This window comes from Volvox carteri (assembly GCF_000143455.1).
Source record: "Volvox carteri f. nagariensis unplaced genomic scaffold VOLCAscaffold_24, whole genome shotgun sequence".
NCBI lineage: Eukaryota > Viridiplantae > Chlorophyta > Chlorophyceae > Chlamydomonadales > Volvocaceae > Volvox > Volvox carteri.
Window position 1 is genome coordinate 90,759 of NW_003307567.1, and position 15,195 is coordinate 105,953.

A 15,195-nucleotide genomic window follows, 5' to 3' on the forward strand; every position below is an offset into this window, starting at 1 on the left:
GAACATCTCCAAAACCAGCAGCAAATAGGATCACAACTGCAACAACGCCATCAACAACAGCAGCAGCATGAGGAGGTGGAGGAGGGGGATAGACCTCCTCCACCTCCTCATGCTGCTGCTGTTGTTGATGGCGTTGTTGCAGTTGTGATCCTATTTGCTGCTGGTTTTGGAGATGTTTGCGTTGTGCCATAGTAGTACTACTGGTGGCTGAGCAGCCGCCGCCACTGCCTTTTCCCTACCGCACTGGATGTGTGTATGTATGTATGTATGTATGTATGTATGAATGTATATGCTCCTCCTGCTACTGCGGAGAGGCCGCCGTGTGGAGGGAGATACTGCTACTGCTGCTGCGAGGCTGTAGCAACGAAGCGGCGGCCGTGCACACAAGTCTAGTGTTGTCTCTCAGTCTCAGCCGCAGTGTCGCTTAACCCACCAACAACACACACCAACACACACTAACACACACCAACACACACTAACACACACCAACACACACTACGTAAGGGAGAGGGGAGAGGAAAACACACAGCCAACCAGTAAGTTCCCTTGGGGGGCCCTCCCTACCCTCCACAAAATCAGTCACCTACACCGACACCTGGAATCTGATGTGGCCCCTAACGCCGCGGCCCCCAACGTTCCCTCCTCCGCTTCTCTCCTCTTTACACTAATATACTGCCGTGTATTCCGCTCCTCTCCTCTAAAGGCGTCCAAGCTCCGGGGCTCCAACCGAACACTCACTCGCACTCGCGGGTTCAGTCCTTAGAAAGACACACACGAACTCGTGTGCGGGTATGTATGTATGTATGTGCGTGTGTGTGTGTTTCTCTATGCGTGTGTTTATACACGGCAGTATTCCATTCCTTTCCTTCGCTCCTTCCTTTCTCGCAAGCTCGCTCGCTCTACTGCTCCTCGCTTGCCTTTCCGGTTTGCCGTCTACCCCCTGCTGCTTCCCTCCCTCTGAATTCGCGAACCCGGACACAGGGGCTGTGGCTGCAGGCGCTGCTAGTGCTTCTTCTGCTGCTAGCGCTTGGGCTGCTGCTGCTGCTGCTGCCCTGGGGTAAACGAGGGCCTGCGGCTGTTGACAATGGTCAAGAGAGGAGAGACATACTGGTTAACGCTGCCGGCGCTTGAGGAATAGGCGAGGACCAGAATTGGCAGGATTGGCATGCAAGGAGAATCAGATTAGCATGGGCGTTGCTTGGAGTAGCGTTGTGGCAAATTCGCGCTTCGGCCCGTACCTTTAGTTAAGACGTACGCCCCGCGTCGAGAGAAGCGCGCTATATGAAGGCCACCAAGAGTTCGGCGTCGCCTCGAAATGATGCTTATTGGATTGCTTGTGGATGAGTACTTTCAATATCTACAATCCGACCGCGCCACAGCGCCATACGAGCGCGAAGCTATGCTTACGAAATCTTCTTGTGCACAAGGGCGTCAATTAAAACGCTAATGGTGGCAGTCACAGAGCTTATGATTCACTCTCGGAGCTCCCGATGCGGGCAAACGGCTGGATTATGCGTAATGTGTTGAGGGAGGAGAGTCCAAGATGCCCTGAATACGCATTCCAATGTAGTAAGTCAAAGGAGGATGTTGTGCTGTGTTATCATAGTACACGCGATGACATGTGAACAGGCAAAGCTGCCTTTCCATCACCTGCAAGCCTCCCGTACTGCAACCGCTCCTTAACTCTTACTCTTCATTTCCCCCCTTAACTGCGCGTTTGCCATTTTGATCATCTCACCCTGTTGCGGGATTGTCCTTGCGTGGCTAATTTCGGACGAGTCAGCACCTCTGGCAGTTGTTCTCAATCTTCGCATAGCCACACCACCTACCCCCAAGCCGCACCCTTTAGTTTGAAGCATGCGTATCTCACAAATATATCTAGTCTTATATAACGCGCTGCAGGCATGCGGCTGGGCAGCGGTACTGGGCGCGATATTGTACGGCGTCTTGCAGAAGGGCCGGCCGGAACAGCTTTACAATTCAGCAGGCTTTCTGACAAGTTAAGTCTGTTGCAGATTACAGGATGGGGCAGGATGGGGCACGGGAAGCACTGGCAGCACCGCGGTTAACGTTAACGTGGGCCAACGAGCATCGGATGCAACGCTACCATGGCGGCTCCGCAATGAGTCCATACGCACCTTCTCGATCTCTGCCTATGCTGACTCGCCGTTCCACCTGATGCAACTATCCAAACCCAAGTAATGGCCTGGTGCACCTACAGCCATAACCAACCACGCCGCGCCTCTCCTCCCCTTTTACATAACTGCATCAGTTATCCTCTCTTTCCAACTCCTCCCGCCCCCATCCCCCGGGCCTGCCCCCCAGAGCTGGTCCAGGGCGCCTCCCTGCTCGAAACCCTCCACGCCGCGGTGGGCTTGGTGCCCTCCAGCCCCCTTATGTCGCTGATGCAGTGGATGGGCCGCAGCAACGTCTTCTTCCTCATACTGGAACCCAACCCCCAAGTAAGGATGAGGTCCCCGGAGGGGGACGGAGGAGGAGGCGGCGGAGGAGGAGGGAAAAGGAGGAGGAAAAAACCTTATGCAAGCAGCAAATTAGTCAGCCGGCCCCCTGGGGCCGCGGAGCGCATATCCACCACATTATTCGCCGCCGCTCCCCCTCCCCTTCACTCGTTCGTGGTTCGTCCTTCCCCCTCCCCTTTTCCCACTCGCCGCGTCTCCTCCCTAGCCGCCTCGCGAGAAGCATGGCGCCCTCCTTATGTGCCCTCCTTCCTCCTTGCCCCCTTCCTTACCCCTCCTTTCCAAACCCCTCATTCTTCTACCCCCTTCCTTCCCCCTTCCCGTGATCCCCACTCAACCCCAACCCAACCGACAACCAACTCAACCGAAACGGTTGCCCTAGCTCCATGTCAGTTGGTGGTCCGTGTTGATGATGGGCACCTGGGCGGCTGCTGAGGTGATCCGCTACCCGCAGTACATGCTGAGTACGGCATTGGGGGAGAGATGCCCCCACTGGCTGACCTGGCTGAGGTGGGTGTGTATGGGGGGGGGGGGAGAAGAGAAAAAGGATGGGGGGGAAAGGGGCAATAACACACTGCGGCTGTCTCCTTTTTTTCCCGCCCCTGTGTATCGCCGTGGGGCTCACCATGCAGCCCTCCCGACACTCTTCGCCGCCACCCACGGCCCCACCACGGCCACTCGCCCCGCGCCGCGCGACTATTACCACCACCGTCGTCACGACCAACAACAACAACAACAACAACAACAACACTAACACTAACACTAACACGACTGTCGGCAGGTACACAATGTTTATTCCGCTATACCCTGTGGGTGTTGTGGCTGAGATGGGCCTGATGGTGGCGGCGCTGCCGTACCTTGCCGCATCGAAGCCATACTCCCTGGAGCTGCCGAACGCCTATAACTGGGCATTCAGCTACCATCGTTTCATCCAGGTGCGCAATGTACCCACAGACAGACAGACAGACAGACAGACAGACAGAGGTCAGGCATTACTGGTAAGGCACGTACTTATGTCCCCGGAGGTTCCGGGATCGAGACTTGTCAGGGCCAAAAATCCTTCTGATGGTGAAAAATCTATTCGATGGACGGCGGTGACCTGGGATAAAGTTGACCTGCGAGCTGACCAGGAATGGAGTTGAGCCGCCGTCGATCCGGCAGATTCCGTTGGATGCCGGTGGTGGGTGCGGAACCTGAGCGATCCACTGAGAAGTCGGCTAGGGTGGCTGGATGAGGGTGCCCCGAAATACCGGGGAAGGCAGGGTTTCGAAGGGTAGCGGCCACGGGTGAGGATATGAACCCCCTGTACCACACATCATACATACATATTCCGTTTTCCTGCCGCCGCTGTTACCACCCTTGCTGCCCTGCCCCCTGCCTATGGCTCTTGCCCTCCCTCCCCCCTTCCCCCTCCCTCCTCCCCCTCCCCTCCCCCTCCCCTCCCCCTCCCTCCTCCCCTCCCTCCTCCCCCTCCCGTCCCCTCCCTAGATTGTTTTGGCTCTTTACCCCTTCCTCTGGTGGCAGCTGTATTCGGCCCTCCTGAGATCCAGATCCAAGAAGCTGACCCAGGTGGGCCGCGGGAGGGGGAGGAGGAGGGAGGAGGAGGGCTACCCGGGGGAGGGTGGGAGGGAGGGAAAGGAAACCAAGGAGTACGGAGCCCGGCATGACGTGCAGCCCCCCCCCCCGCCCGCCCGGGGTTCTAGAGGGCAGCGCAACACGACACAGCGGACAGTTGTAGCGGACAGCTCGGATGGCGGTTGTGGTGTTGGTGGTTGTGGTGGTTGTGTGCGCGCATTTGTTTTATCACGAAACTGTAAATAACGTCAAGCTATCCTTTTGCCTGAAGTTCCTTTGTCCTCCCAACCTCCCTACCCAACTGTGCTGTGCTGCCGGTATAGTCAGTTGTGTTGTTGTACCGAGATGTGGTGATGGCGATGGTGATGGCGATGGTCATATCATTTTTATGACATGCCGCGCCCTGTTGCCCTGTTGCCCTTCCTGACGCACCGCCACCGCCACCGCCACTACCGCTGCAGTCCGGATACCCCCCAGGGGCCAAGTCTGCGACCAAGTTGCCATAGCGCCGGCCCCAACCCACTCACCTCACCACTGCGGGATGACCACGACTACGACCACGACTACGGGGTTGCGGTTGCGGTTGGGGTGGGATATGATTGGTTGGGGTCATCTGCCGGGTGGGATGTAGGGGGTGCGGTCGGACTGGGTGGGGGGTGTATTGGGGCGGGGGAAGGGGGTTTGGGGGTTGGAATCCGGTTACCCGGCAACACGCGGCCCAGTGGGTTAGTGTGAGAGGTCCTCCAGGAGGACGAGGAGGTGGACGGCTCCTTGCGCTGGGGGGCCGGTGGGGGCCCCGGGGTATCATCACACCATCGTTTACGGTAAATATTGGGTGATGCGGTGATGCATGCTCACCATCCTGGATGCTACCACCGTACACACGAGCCACTGAGCCACGAGGGGAGTTAAGATGTCCGGCAGTTGGTGGCAGTGTTACACTGAAGAAGTAATTGAGTGAGATGATGGTTGGGGCATATGTATGTGTGACCCGTGGGTCAGCATCCGCTCGGTCCTTCCCCGACCCCGGGTGTGTGGCCGCTGTTGGCCGTGTTCCCTCCCGGTGCCGTATTCCCTGCCTCAATACCCGCCTCGCGGAGAGACTCACATACATACATACATTCAAACGTACATACATGTATATGTGCATGTGCACGCGCCGAGAGGGATGTTAGTAATGTGTATCCGTTTGTAAGTAACTCGAGAAATATTCAAGTCGGCTGTTGGAGCCGGGCAAATGGCGGACAGTCTAGCGCGTGGGCAAGCAAACAGGCGCTGCCCAGCAAGTAAGCGTCATTATTTTCCATTGCAACAATATTATGCTGTTGATATGCAGCAGCAGCAGCAGCAGCAGCAGCATATGGCAAACAGATCCAAACTGCGTTTGCTATAGTGCCAGATGTGGAAGGGGGGACGGGAGCAGCTCCCCGGGAGGGGGGAAGGGTGGGGAGAGAAACACGCCTCCGGGAGGAGTTAATTTGGCGTGAAGGGAATAACAGACATCTCCCGTGAAGGGAGTATCAGGCAAATTTGAATCCATAAGACAGCGAGCGTTGCAAACGGGGATAGATATGCTTGTTATGAACACATGTATGCATGTATGTATGTATGTATGTGTATTAGTATGTGTGCAAGGTTTTTTGCCCTATCGTGACTTCGCAAACTGTTCGTGATGTCGTACGTCATATGTCGAGTCCCCTCTTCTGACTCACGAGTCAGCCCGGTGAGCCAGGTTGAGGGGGGTGGGAGGTGAGCCAGGTGAGCCAGGCGATAAAAAGGGCAGGTAGGCCCGGGTCCCATTACAGAGCGCAAGGTAGTCAGCGGACACCAGATCCCTCAAGGTACCCCTCCCCCATCTCCTGAAAACGTTTTGAATTTTATATTGCAATGTATAGGCTCGGCCAGCCAGCTCTGCTCCTCCTTGTCGTTACATACATACAGCGCTACCACCAACCAACCAACCAACCGTCATATTCAGCACTTCGGGTTTTGGGTTAAAATCAAACCCTTCAGATTTTTGAATTTACATTCCACCACCACCAACACCACCACCCGAATCAGCTGTGTGGCCCCTGACTAAGCAGCCACGCCATTTCACTTCACACGAGCCAGACTCGCGCCCAGCTCCCTCCCCGCCGCCGCCGCCTGCCGCCTGCCGCCGCGGCTGCTGTTGCTGTTGCTGCCAGCCAGGTCATGTTATGTCATGACGGTCTCACAGTCAATCATGACGTCACCTACCTCAGTCGTCACACGCACAGAGTCAGTCGCACACGCACAGGGCTCCCAACCACATCCCCATAACACCCAATTCCCCTCTCTCCCCTTATAATCAGCTCCCTCATAATCAGCTCCCTCATAATCAGTTTGAGAGATCAGTAGAGATGTTTTTTACTTCTTTTGCGAGGGCATGGAGATGAAGTCCTGGCCCTGCTTGACCTCCTGCTGTGCCTTGTTAGAAGAGGACGAGGAGGAGGAGGAGGAAGAGGACGGTGGCGGCGAAGATGGACCACGGGGTGGGGACCATGCATTCCCGACGGGGGGACTCGGGCCGTCTGCCGCGGCCTTGCCACCCGATTTGGCGTACTCATTGGCGAAGTTCCGCTTCGCCTCCTCAGTCGGGGGGCAGGGAGTCCGGCCACAGCTGCGTGCGCAGAAGCTGCCCTGCAGTTGCAGTCCGCGGATGCGTGTTTGTATGTATGTATATGAGGATATGGATGGATGGATGAATGGACGTGCATGCCCAGCTAAAATCATAATTTATAAAAAGCGCTGCGTGTAAATTGTGTAACACCCCAATCCACCCTGTGCTAGTACGGCACTTCTAAAACCCGGGGGACCTCGCAAGCCCAACCCGAGGAGAAGGAGGGGGAGGTTCCGAGTACACCCCGATAAATCCGCACCCCAATTCTTTTAACCCCGCTAACGCACCGTAACCATCCATTGCTCGTTGCACTTGCCGAAGGCAGCCTGTCAACGGAGGAGGAGGAGGAGGGGGAGGACGGGGAGGAGGACGGGGAAGGGGAAGCGGAAGGATGCAGCATGGGGGTTCACGGTGCTGAGCTGAGTGGAGTAAACCTGTGGGTTAATGCCAGTACGACAATTGAAAAGGCAACAGACAGCGCTGGAACCCGAGGGAAACTGCCGTCGTGTAGTTTTCACTGCCCCTGTGTTTTTTTGGCCACGTTGCCATCTGTCCCCCCCCACAGAGACACTTAACACGCACACCCACGCCTACACTCATGCATGCATGCATGCATGTACGCGTGCATGAGTGTGTGCAACAGCATCAGCACATCATCATCATCATCATCATCATCATCAGCTGCTGCTGCTGCTGCTGCTGCTGCAGTGCGCTATAGAGCGCGCCTCACCACCGACCTGCTGAGTGCAGTTGTACTCCGCGGTGGGCGCCACGTCATCACACGTCTTGCAAGGCTGGCGGCCGCAGGTCCTAGAGCAGTAGGCGTAGCTGCAGGGCGGGGGAAAGATCGGGGGGGGAGAGGGGGGAAGAGGGAGGGGGGTGTAAGGTACACACGCAACGCGACGCAACGCAACCAGGTAGCCCCCTGCGTGGCCTCATGACCCTCATGCTGCTAACTCCTACTTGCTTTGTAGAGGGCGGCAAGGCATCCTGCTATCGTTCTATACACAGAGGCGGTTAGCTCGCGGCTCCGCAGACTACCACTCACCGGACCATGTAGTCGGAATCGCACTTGTCGAACAGGCGCTGCGCAAGCATAATCATGATAGCAGTTAGGGTTTTAGGTTGGTTACGGTTGGTGGTTGGAAGGAGAGTCGAGAGGCTGGGGTCGTTGGAAGATTTGAGGGGCGAGCTGCGTGACCTACTTCACAGCGGTCAATTTGAATCAAAAAACCCTTGAGAATCTGAGAATCTAAAACAAATTAACGTCGTGTCGCATTGCTCTTTGCTTCCGTCACCCCGCCCTCTTTAACACACAGCTATCACCCACCCAACCGACACCCAACCGACACCCAACCGACACCCAACCGACACCCAACCGACAGCCACCTGCTGCTCGCACGTGTGGCGGGTGCCCGGGGACACGTCGGTGCAGGTGGCCAGACGAACATCCAGGGAAGGAGCGTCGGGAGCCACCTGCACGGCAGCGGTACGGCACCGTACGGCAAGGTATGGCGAAGTACGGCATGCGCAGAAGGAAGACGTGCAGGCGTGCAGACGGTATGCGAAAGAGAATGTATTTGGAGCAGCTGCGAACCTCAACCGTTTTGCCACCCAGTGTTGCTACTGCTGCCGGTTGCTACGTACACAGCGTAGCGTAGCGGCTGACGGGGGATTTCAGCTTAGCCTTGGACTTTTGTTGACGTGTCAATCCCATCCAGGGTGTATCTTTCCGCGCGCGCGCGCGCGCGCCAGATGAAGGGCGGACTGCTAGGACGGGGCTGCACTTGGGGCTCGGCCTACTTGCTACTCGGCCTACTCAGGCTTGCTCGTCTTTTCAAACTTAACTTTGTTCGGGCGACGGCGTGACGTACCGTCGTAGAGTCGTCGTTGTCTATGGACGCGGCGGTGAAGGGCTGCGGAGCCGGGGCCGTCATGACGGGGCCAGCGGGTACGACGGGTGCACTGGCGACGGGCATGGCGGCTGGAACCCGAGCAGGGATAGCGGCGGCACCGCCGCTAGGTACGGCGGCAGGCACGGCCACGGGTACGGCGGCAGGCACGGCGGCAGGGAGGGCGGCGGGTACGGCGGCAGGCACGGCGAATGGGCCAGCGGCAGCAGGGAGGGCGCCGGGTACGAGGCCAGGTACGGCGAATGGGCCAGCGGCGGCAGGGAGGGCGCCGGGTACGAGGCCAGGTACGGCGCCGGGGCCAGCGGGGGCAGGGAGGGCGCCGGGTACGGCGGCAGGCACGGTGCCGGGGCCAGCGGCGGCAGGAAAGGCGCTGGGTACGGCGGCAGGCACGGCGCCGGGGCCAGCGGCGGCAGGGAAGGCGCCGGGTACGGCGGCAGGTACGGCCCCTGGAGCAGTTGCACCAAGCATGGTGCTGGGGCCGGTTGCGGCGAGAGTGGTAACTCCCGCAGAACGTATCGCACCGGGCGCGGCAGCTGCAGCAGTAGGGATGGCAGCGGCGGTGGCGGCTGCCGGGATCGCTGACGGCACGGCACCGGCGGCACCGGCGCCAGGCTTGGGCAGCGCTACCGCTGCAGCCGTTGGAATTCCAACAGGCGCAGCAGCAGTAGCAGCGACGGGGACGGTAGCGGCGGCGGCGCCGGGCTTGGCGGGCATAGCTGGCAAAGGTGTAGGACCGGTGGCCGCGGCGGCAGGCATCACCGCCGCCGTCGGAACCGCCGCCGCCGTCGGAACCGCCGCCGCCGTCGGAACCGCCGCCGCCGTCGGAACCGCCGCCGCTGTCGGAACCGCCGCCGCCGTCGGAACCGCCGCCGCCGTCGGAACCGCCGTCGCCGTCGGAACCGCCGTCGCCGCCGTCGCCGCCGTCGCCGTCGGAACCACGGCGCCGTTAGCCGGCTTGGCAGGCGCGGCTGCTAGCGGCACGGTGGGCACGATCGGTTGACTCCAAACCAGCATAACCATACCTGCACGCGCAGTGCCAGGAAACGCAGACAGGGCCAGGGGACCGAGGCGGCGATCCGACCGAGAAAGGAAACGAACTCATATTCCTTCATCTGCGTGCGCACATCACGCAGGGTGAAGCAAGAAATAGCACACCGCGCCCCGGGGCCCCCAGCCAACCCCAACCTCTTTCACAAAAGGTCTCAAATATCATATTCACATAAGGCCTCAAAGTCCAAAGGAGCGGAAACACGGGCGGGGTGAGGCAGACAGGAGAAGAAGAAGCATCTTTTGGACCTGGGACAGAAGGACAGAAGGACAGAAGTATTACGATATATGTATCTGTACGAATTCCGTGGTGCAAGTAGCGCCATTTTCATCCGCCAAAGTCACCGGATTGCTTTCAAGGCTTTGCGTGCCGTGCCGTGCCGTGCGAAAACCCTTTTCCTCTCCCCCCAAAAATTCAAAAAGAGATTTAAATTCAAGGCCACACGCGAATGCGGTGCTAGCCGTCAGCCAGACGGGGGGGAAATGAACAACCCACCTGCCACAAGGGCGGCGGTGGCAGCGATGCGGTAACTGATCTCGTGACCCATATCAGGTCCCTACGTTTTCTGTGTATCAATTAGCTGTACAGATCTGGATTCTGTAACGAACAAATGCCGTACGCCGCGGAAATCTGGAATCCGCGCGCCAATGTGTGGCTGCGATGAAGAGACGCAGGTAGGTTCACACGCCTACCGCAGCTAAGCAGCTCAGAGAGCGAAATTACAATTGGAGGAGAGGTATTATGAGATGAGAATGCAATACGAGGAATGAATAGATGTGTTGTGGTGTGTTGTGGTGTTGATTAAAGAGAGCCGCCGGGCTTTTATAGGTACATGGTAGAGGCGGAGGTGGGTGAGAGCGGGGGAGGGGACGTGGGAGGGCGGTGACAGGTTGATGGGTTTGTACGGTTGTCAAACATGATGGTGTGCGCGTGAGGGATGAGACTGGCATCATCTGGGGGTTGTGAGGTGACGGGCGACAGGCCTCATCCATGACTGATTAGCATATTATTGATAGACGGCAGGACAGCCGTCATCGGGTTGAAAACGGTTGAAACGTCTCATTTTGGCGCTGAAATGCGAGGTGGTTTTTGATTCCAGCTTATTTCCAGCCAAAAGATGCGCGCCATGTAGGGCGTAGCCTGGCGCGCAGTTATGACGCCGGCTTATGACGCCAATTTTGTTTGCGCTGTCCATCATATATGCATGGTATGCGTGCAGAGGCCGGTAAAATGGTCTCGACGATGCTGAAAAGGATTTGGGCTTTGCATTGGATGGCCGTAATGATGCATCAAGGGGCGGCTTCCGCGTATGGGTCTGGGAAAGCGTCGCGAATTCCCTGCAGTCTGGAGTCGAACATGCCATACTTTAACTTTTTCAATCGTAAGCAAAGTAAGCAAAGCGATTATTGTTTGAGTAGGAGCGTCCTAAATTCCTTACCGCAGCCATACCTAAATACCTAAATACCACCACTGCCATAAACCACTCGACTAAGCAGCATCTCCTCTTTACAATCAGGTTTTACCTGATGCAAGACGCTGATACTCATATACGCAATCTAAGTATAGGTTTTTCTGGCTCCACCAGCATTTTCGTACCGCCATCAAGCAGAAGCATGGCGTTCGTGTTGGAGGGGGAAGAGTGCATCCTCCCTCCCACCCTGGAGCCCGTCGGGGGGTGCGCGCTGTTGCAGCTCCGTACCAAAGCGAGAACTCACCCCCCGACGGGCTCCAGGGTGGGAAGGGGAGGGGCACCAGAGCGCGCTCTCCCTCCAACAACACGAACGCCAGGCCCCTACACGCCGAACCCGGGGCAGGCGAACCCCCAGGTAACCCTCCCTCTTCTTCTCTCGCCCCTAGGGACCCCACACATATCGCCCAGAAGAGAGCCCGTGCGGCGGCGGCACGGGTGCCTGCTGCCGCGTGCGCCATGGACAAAACGACGCCACACAGTTTTAAAACACATAAAACCCACAAACAACTCCGCTCCACTACTCCACTACACGCAGAGCGGCGGGGAGTTTCGACGGATGCTAACATACGTCCATGGCCCCCCCGGCTTTTCCGGACACACCCGCACTTGTGTGCGGAACTTGTAACTTGTAACATACGGACACGGACACGGATACGGTACAAATGGATACAGATACGGATATCGCCACACCCGAAAAACACAAGTACGCGCACATGGACGTGTGTTGGCCCAGCACCGCCTGAGCCCAACACCGCTGAAAGGACCGCCCCACTACCTTTAAGACGTAGTCCAGCTGCCGTGTACGGCACGTACAAATTTCGTAATATTTTTAAGTTAAAGAGTTAGAACCTAGAGTTAGCACTAAGGGAAAGGGACCCGCACACACGGGCCTGCCTTCCCCCCAACCTACCCACCCACCATCCACCACCCACCATCCATGGCCATTTCCAGCAGGTCATCGACATCGGCCGAACAATACTCCACTCCACTTCCTAACTTTAATAAATTTCTTTTTGCCATTGCCTACCAAGATGCTTCCGACATACATGCAGATACATACATACATACATGCTGGGGGGGTTTCACATTCCATAGGTTCAAAAGTTGACCGTTATGTCGCTATTGCTTGTTCCTAACTTGGCATTTTCTTTTTTCCAACAACGACAGGGAATTGGTTATATCGTTGTTAGTTGTTCGTTGCTGGTATTGCTCCGGATGTCATACCACCTGAACGTGCGGGACCATACCACTCCTGCACCTCACGAGGGCGACTCAGTTCATCACACTCACACTATTATTCAAAACTCGTACACTCATCACTGCCCACGCACACATGTCCGCATACACATTCTACCACACACGACACAATCGATACACACGACGTGCCCCGTTTCACCTGCGCGAAACCCTCTCCCTCTCCCTCTCCCACCCCACCCCTTGGGAGCGCGGAGGTGCGGGAGAGAGAAAACCTCGGAAACATCACCTCTCCCTCCCTCCCTCCCGCCCTCCCTCTTGAGACACTTCCCTCGCCACCCCCCGCCCCAACTCGACCAACATTGCCAATACGGCCACTCAGTACCACCACCATGACCACCATCAGTAAGTACCTCCTCCTCCTCCTCACCATCATCATCATCTCCATATATATGACGGCCACGTCATAAAGAACGACCAGGAGCTCCTCCCATTCCCATTCCCATTCCCATTCCCAACCCGATTCCCAAACCGCCGCCGGGGCCGATAGCCGCACCAGTAGCAGCCAAAGGCGACGGCGGAGCCGCTGCCGGTGCCGGCGGCGGCGGTGGCGGCGGCAGAGCCGCTGCCGGCGCCGTCACCGCCGCCGTCCATCCCCCCCACGCCATCCTGACCTGCGGCCCTGCCGCTACGCAGTACGTCAACATTCCCATGACCAGGCCGCAGAAGAAGGCCACCAGCTGGTCCGGGCGGTAATCCTCCTGGGTGGTGAACCCAGCCACCCACACCGCCACGCAGCCCCAGGTAAAGGCAAGTCCAAACACCACGTCGCGGAGGCGAACCAGCAGCAGGAGCGCCAATGCAGTCGCCAGCACCAACGTCACACAACCAACGTTGAGCGCCGCCTGAACCGCCCCCGGGAAGAGGGGAGATGGGAGAGGGAAAAGGGGCAAGACGAACAGAAAGTGAAGCAGATACCAGCAAATAGAGAGGAAGGAGGGCGGCGGCCCGGCCGCGGTGAGGTGATGATTTTTGGGTTCATGTTCTGTTCCCCGGGGGGGGGGAGGCAAAGAAGAGGCGGAGCAACAGAGAGTTGTGAAGAAGTTGTGAAGAACCACAGAAATGGTTGTGGCAGACGACCGGGGTTGGGGAAAGACGAACCACGAACGAGTGAAGCTGCTGCCAGGGCAAGAGTGTACCAGACGTAGGACCGGGGTTGGGGGGAAGACGAACCACGAACGAGTGAAGCTGCTGCCAGGGCAAGAGTGTACCAAGAGTAGGACCGGGGTTGGGGGACGGCCGGTGCCTGGACTGTGACTGGTATTGGGGTTTAGGTGGACAGAGGGGTTGTGGGGGAGGAAGGGAAGGGCGAGGGGGGGGCCTAGCTGGGAACGGCGCAGCTAACCAAGTAAACAAATCGTGACGGCGGAAGTGTCGAAACTGGCACGTGACGGCAAATGGAAATGCCCAGACTGCTTGAGCGAATATTCAATCAAATGGGTCACAGAAAAAAAAGAATTCAAGGATTTGGATTAATGAAGCAAAGGAGAGCGGAGACATGAACTGCAGAAACTGCGAAACATGACAGGCCAGCAAGGCATGTGGATGACGCAAAAAAAAAACACAAAAAACAACGTTTATAAATAAATCATCGAGCCCCGGTTCTCCTTTTTCCTCTCCCCCTCTCCTGTTCCTGCACCTGATGCGAGCTCGTCACCAGGCCAGTTGCCAGCGCGGTGACATGGCATTGGTGCACCAGCAGCCAGCCACACGCCAGGGAAGTTGGGTACACGTAGATTAGGTAGGCCAGGGGGGGCACACCTGGATGCGGGATGCGAGAGGAAATACACCGTAAGCCGACATGATAAAACACGACCCGACCCGACAACACCAATCAGTAGCAGTAGTAGTAGTAGCAGCAGCAGCTACAGGAGGAGGAGGAGGAGGAGGGGAAATCAACGCATGCACGGGTCGTTGTGTTCGTGTGTATGTAGGTGTGTAGGTGTGTCGGGAAGTGTGCCGGGAAGTGTATCGGGAGGCCACGGAGGTGAACGGTGGGAGGGAAATGGAAAACACAAAATGCGCGGATCAAAAACACGTAGGTTCATCTGTGTGCATATCTATGTATATGTATATGTAATGTAATGTAATGTTATGTAATGTAATGTAATGTTACAGAGTGGGAGGCTTCTGGGCCGCTTTATCACATTGTCAGTTCTAGATCATTTATCACCTTATAGCACCATCCACCACTACCACACTGTACTTCGCCATACGAACTGTAAGTCCAAGGCGGCGGATCCAGCCTTCAGGGACCCCTCCTCATCCATTCACCCGAACACCCGAAGAGACGGAGGGTTCGGCAATCGCCACCAATCCAGCGTGCGAATCTGGTCCATCAACTGTGACCTCAACTCCACATCTCAGCAGCTAGCCATAATCTCGCGCTCCCGACTAATTCGGGGGTCTCCCCAGGAATCGAACCCAGGACCTTAAACCGCTAATTGCAGTAGTGTCAACCCAGACCAGACATATGTATATGTATATGTATATGTATATGTATATGTATATGTATATGTATATGTATATGTATATGTATGTATGTATGTTTTGATATCCATATTTCCGCACACAGCCAGCCGCCCACCCCCTTCCAACCCCTTCCAACCCCCCTGCCACTTGCCCACGCCCCCCCCACCCGCCTTCCTCACCCCGAAACCCCGCCGCCAGCAGTTCCCTCTGCAGCTCCGGAACCAGCACTGCCACCCGGGTCTGTGTGGCGGCCGCGGATAGCAGAGCAGCCAGTGTGAAGAGGGGCGCCACGGTGAGTCCCGTGGGGGGCCCCGCCACGTGCAGCAGCAGGGCGACCGTGTCGG

At 57.3% G+C, this 15,195-nt stretch overlaps 3 protein-coding genes across 3 annotated transcripts in view; 1 reads left to right on the plus strand and 2 right to left on the minus strand.

Moving 5' to 3' along the window:
• Nucleotides 1-1,857: 1,857 nt before the first annotated feature.
• On the plus strand, nucleotides 1,858-4,298 carry VOLCADRAFT_61480 (uncharacterized protein; the record flags this gene model as incomplete). Its single annotated transcript, XM_002951433.1, has 5 exons — nucleotides 1,858-1,999; nucleotides 2,326-2,473; nucleotides 2,871-2,987; nucleotides 3,259-3,412; nucleotides 3,966-4,298. 5 exons carry the CDS (start codon nucleotides 1,858-1,860, stop codon nucleotides 4,296-4,298), a joined length of 894 nt encoding a protein of 297 aa, XP_002951479.1.
• A 2,142-nt stretch (nucleotides 4,299-6,440) lies between these two features.
• On the minus strand, nucleotides 6,441-10,201 carry VOLCADRAFT_92025 (uncharacterized protein; the record flags this gene model as incomplete). The annotated part of the gene is made up of 10 exons (XM_002951529.1): nucleotides 6,441-6,713; nucleotides 6,981-7,019; nucleotides 7,431-7,521; nucleotides 7,742-7,779; nucleotides 8,083-8,169; nucleotides 8,568-8,609; nucleotides 8,660-9,052; nucleotides 9,128-9,139; nucleotides 9,489-9,628; nucleotides 10,150-10,201. The coding sequence occupies 10 exons, from the start codon at nucleotides 10,199-10,201 to the stop codon at nucleotides 6,441-6,443; spliced, it is 1,167 nt and encodes a 388-aa protein (XP_002951575.1).
• A 2,110-nt stretch (nucleotides 10,202-12,311) lies between these two features.
• Nucleotides 12,312-15,195, minus strand: part of VOLCADRAFT_92026 (uncharacterized protein) — a gene marked incomplete at both ends in the record, with an annotated part of 6,422 nt that continues 3,538 nt past the window's right edge. The window contains 4 exons of the mRNA XM_002951530.1: nucleotides 12,312-12,352; nucleotides 12,876-13,224; nucleotides 14,019-14,140; nucleotides 15,031-15,091. Coding sequence (XP_002951576.1) covers nucleotides 12,312-12,352; nucleotides 12,876-13,224; nucleotides 14,019-14,140; nucleotides 15,031-15,091 — 573 coding nt within the window. The remainder of the gene's footprint in view (nucleotides 12,353-12,875; nucleotides 13,225-14,018; nucleotides 14,141-15,030; nucleotides 15,092-15,195) is intronic.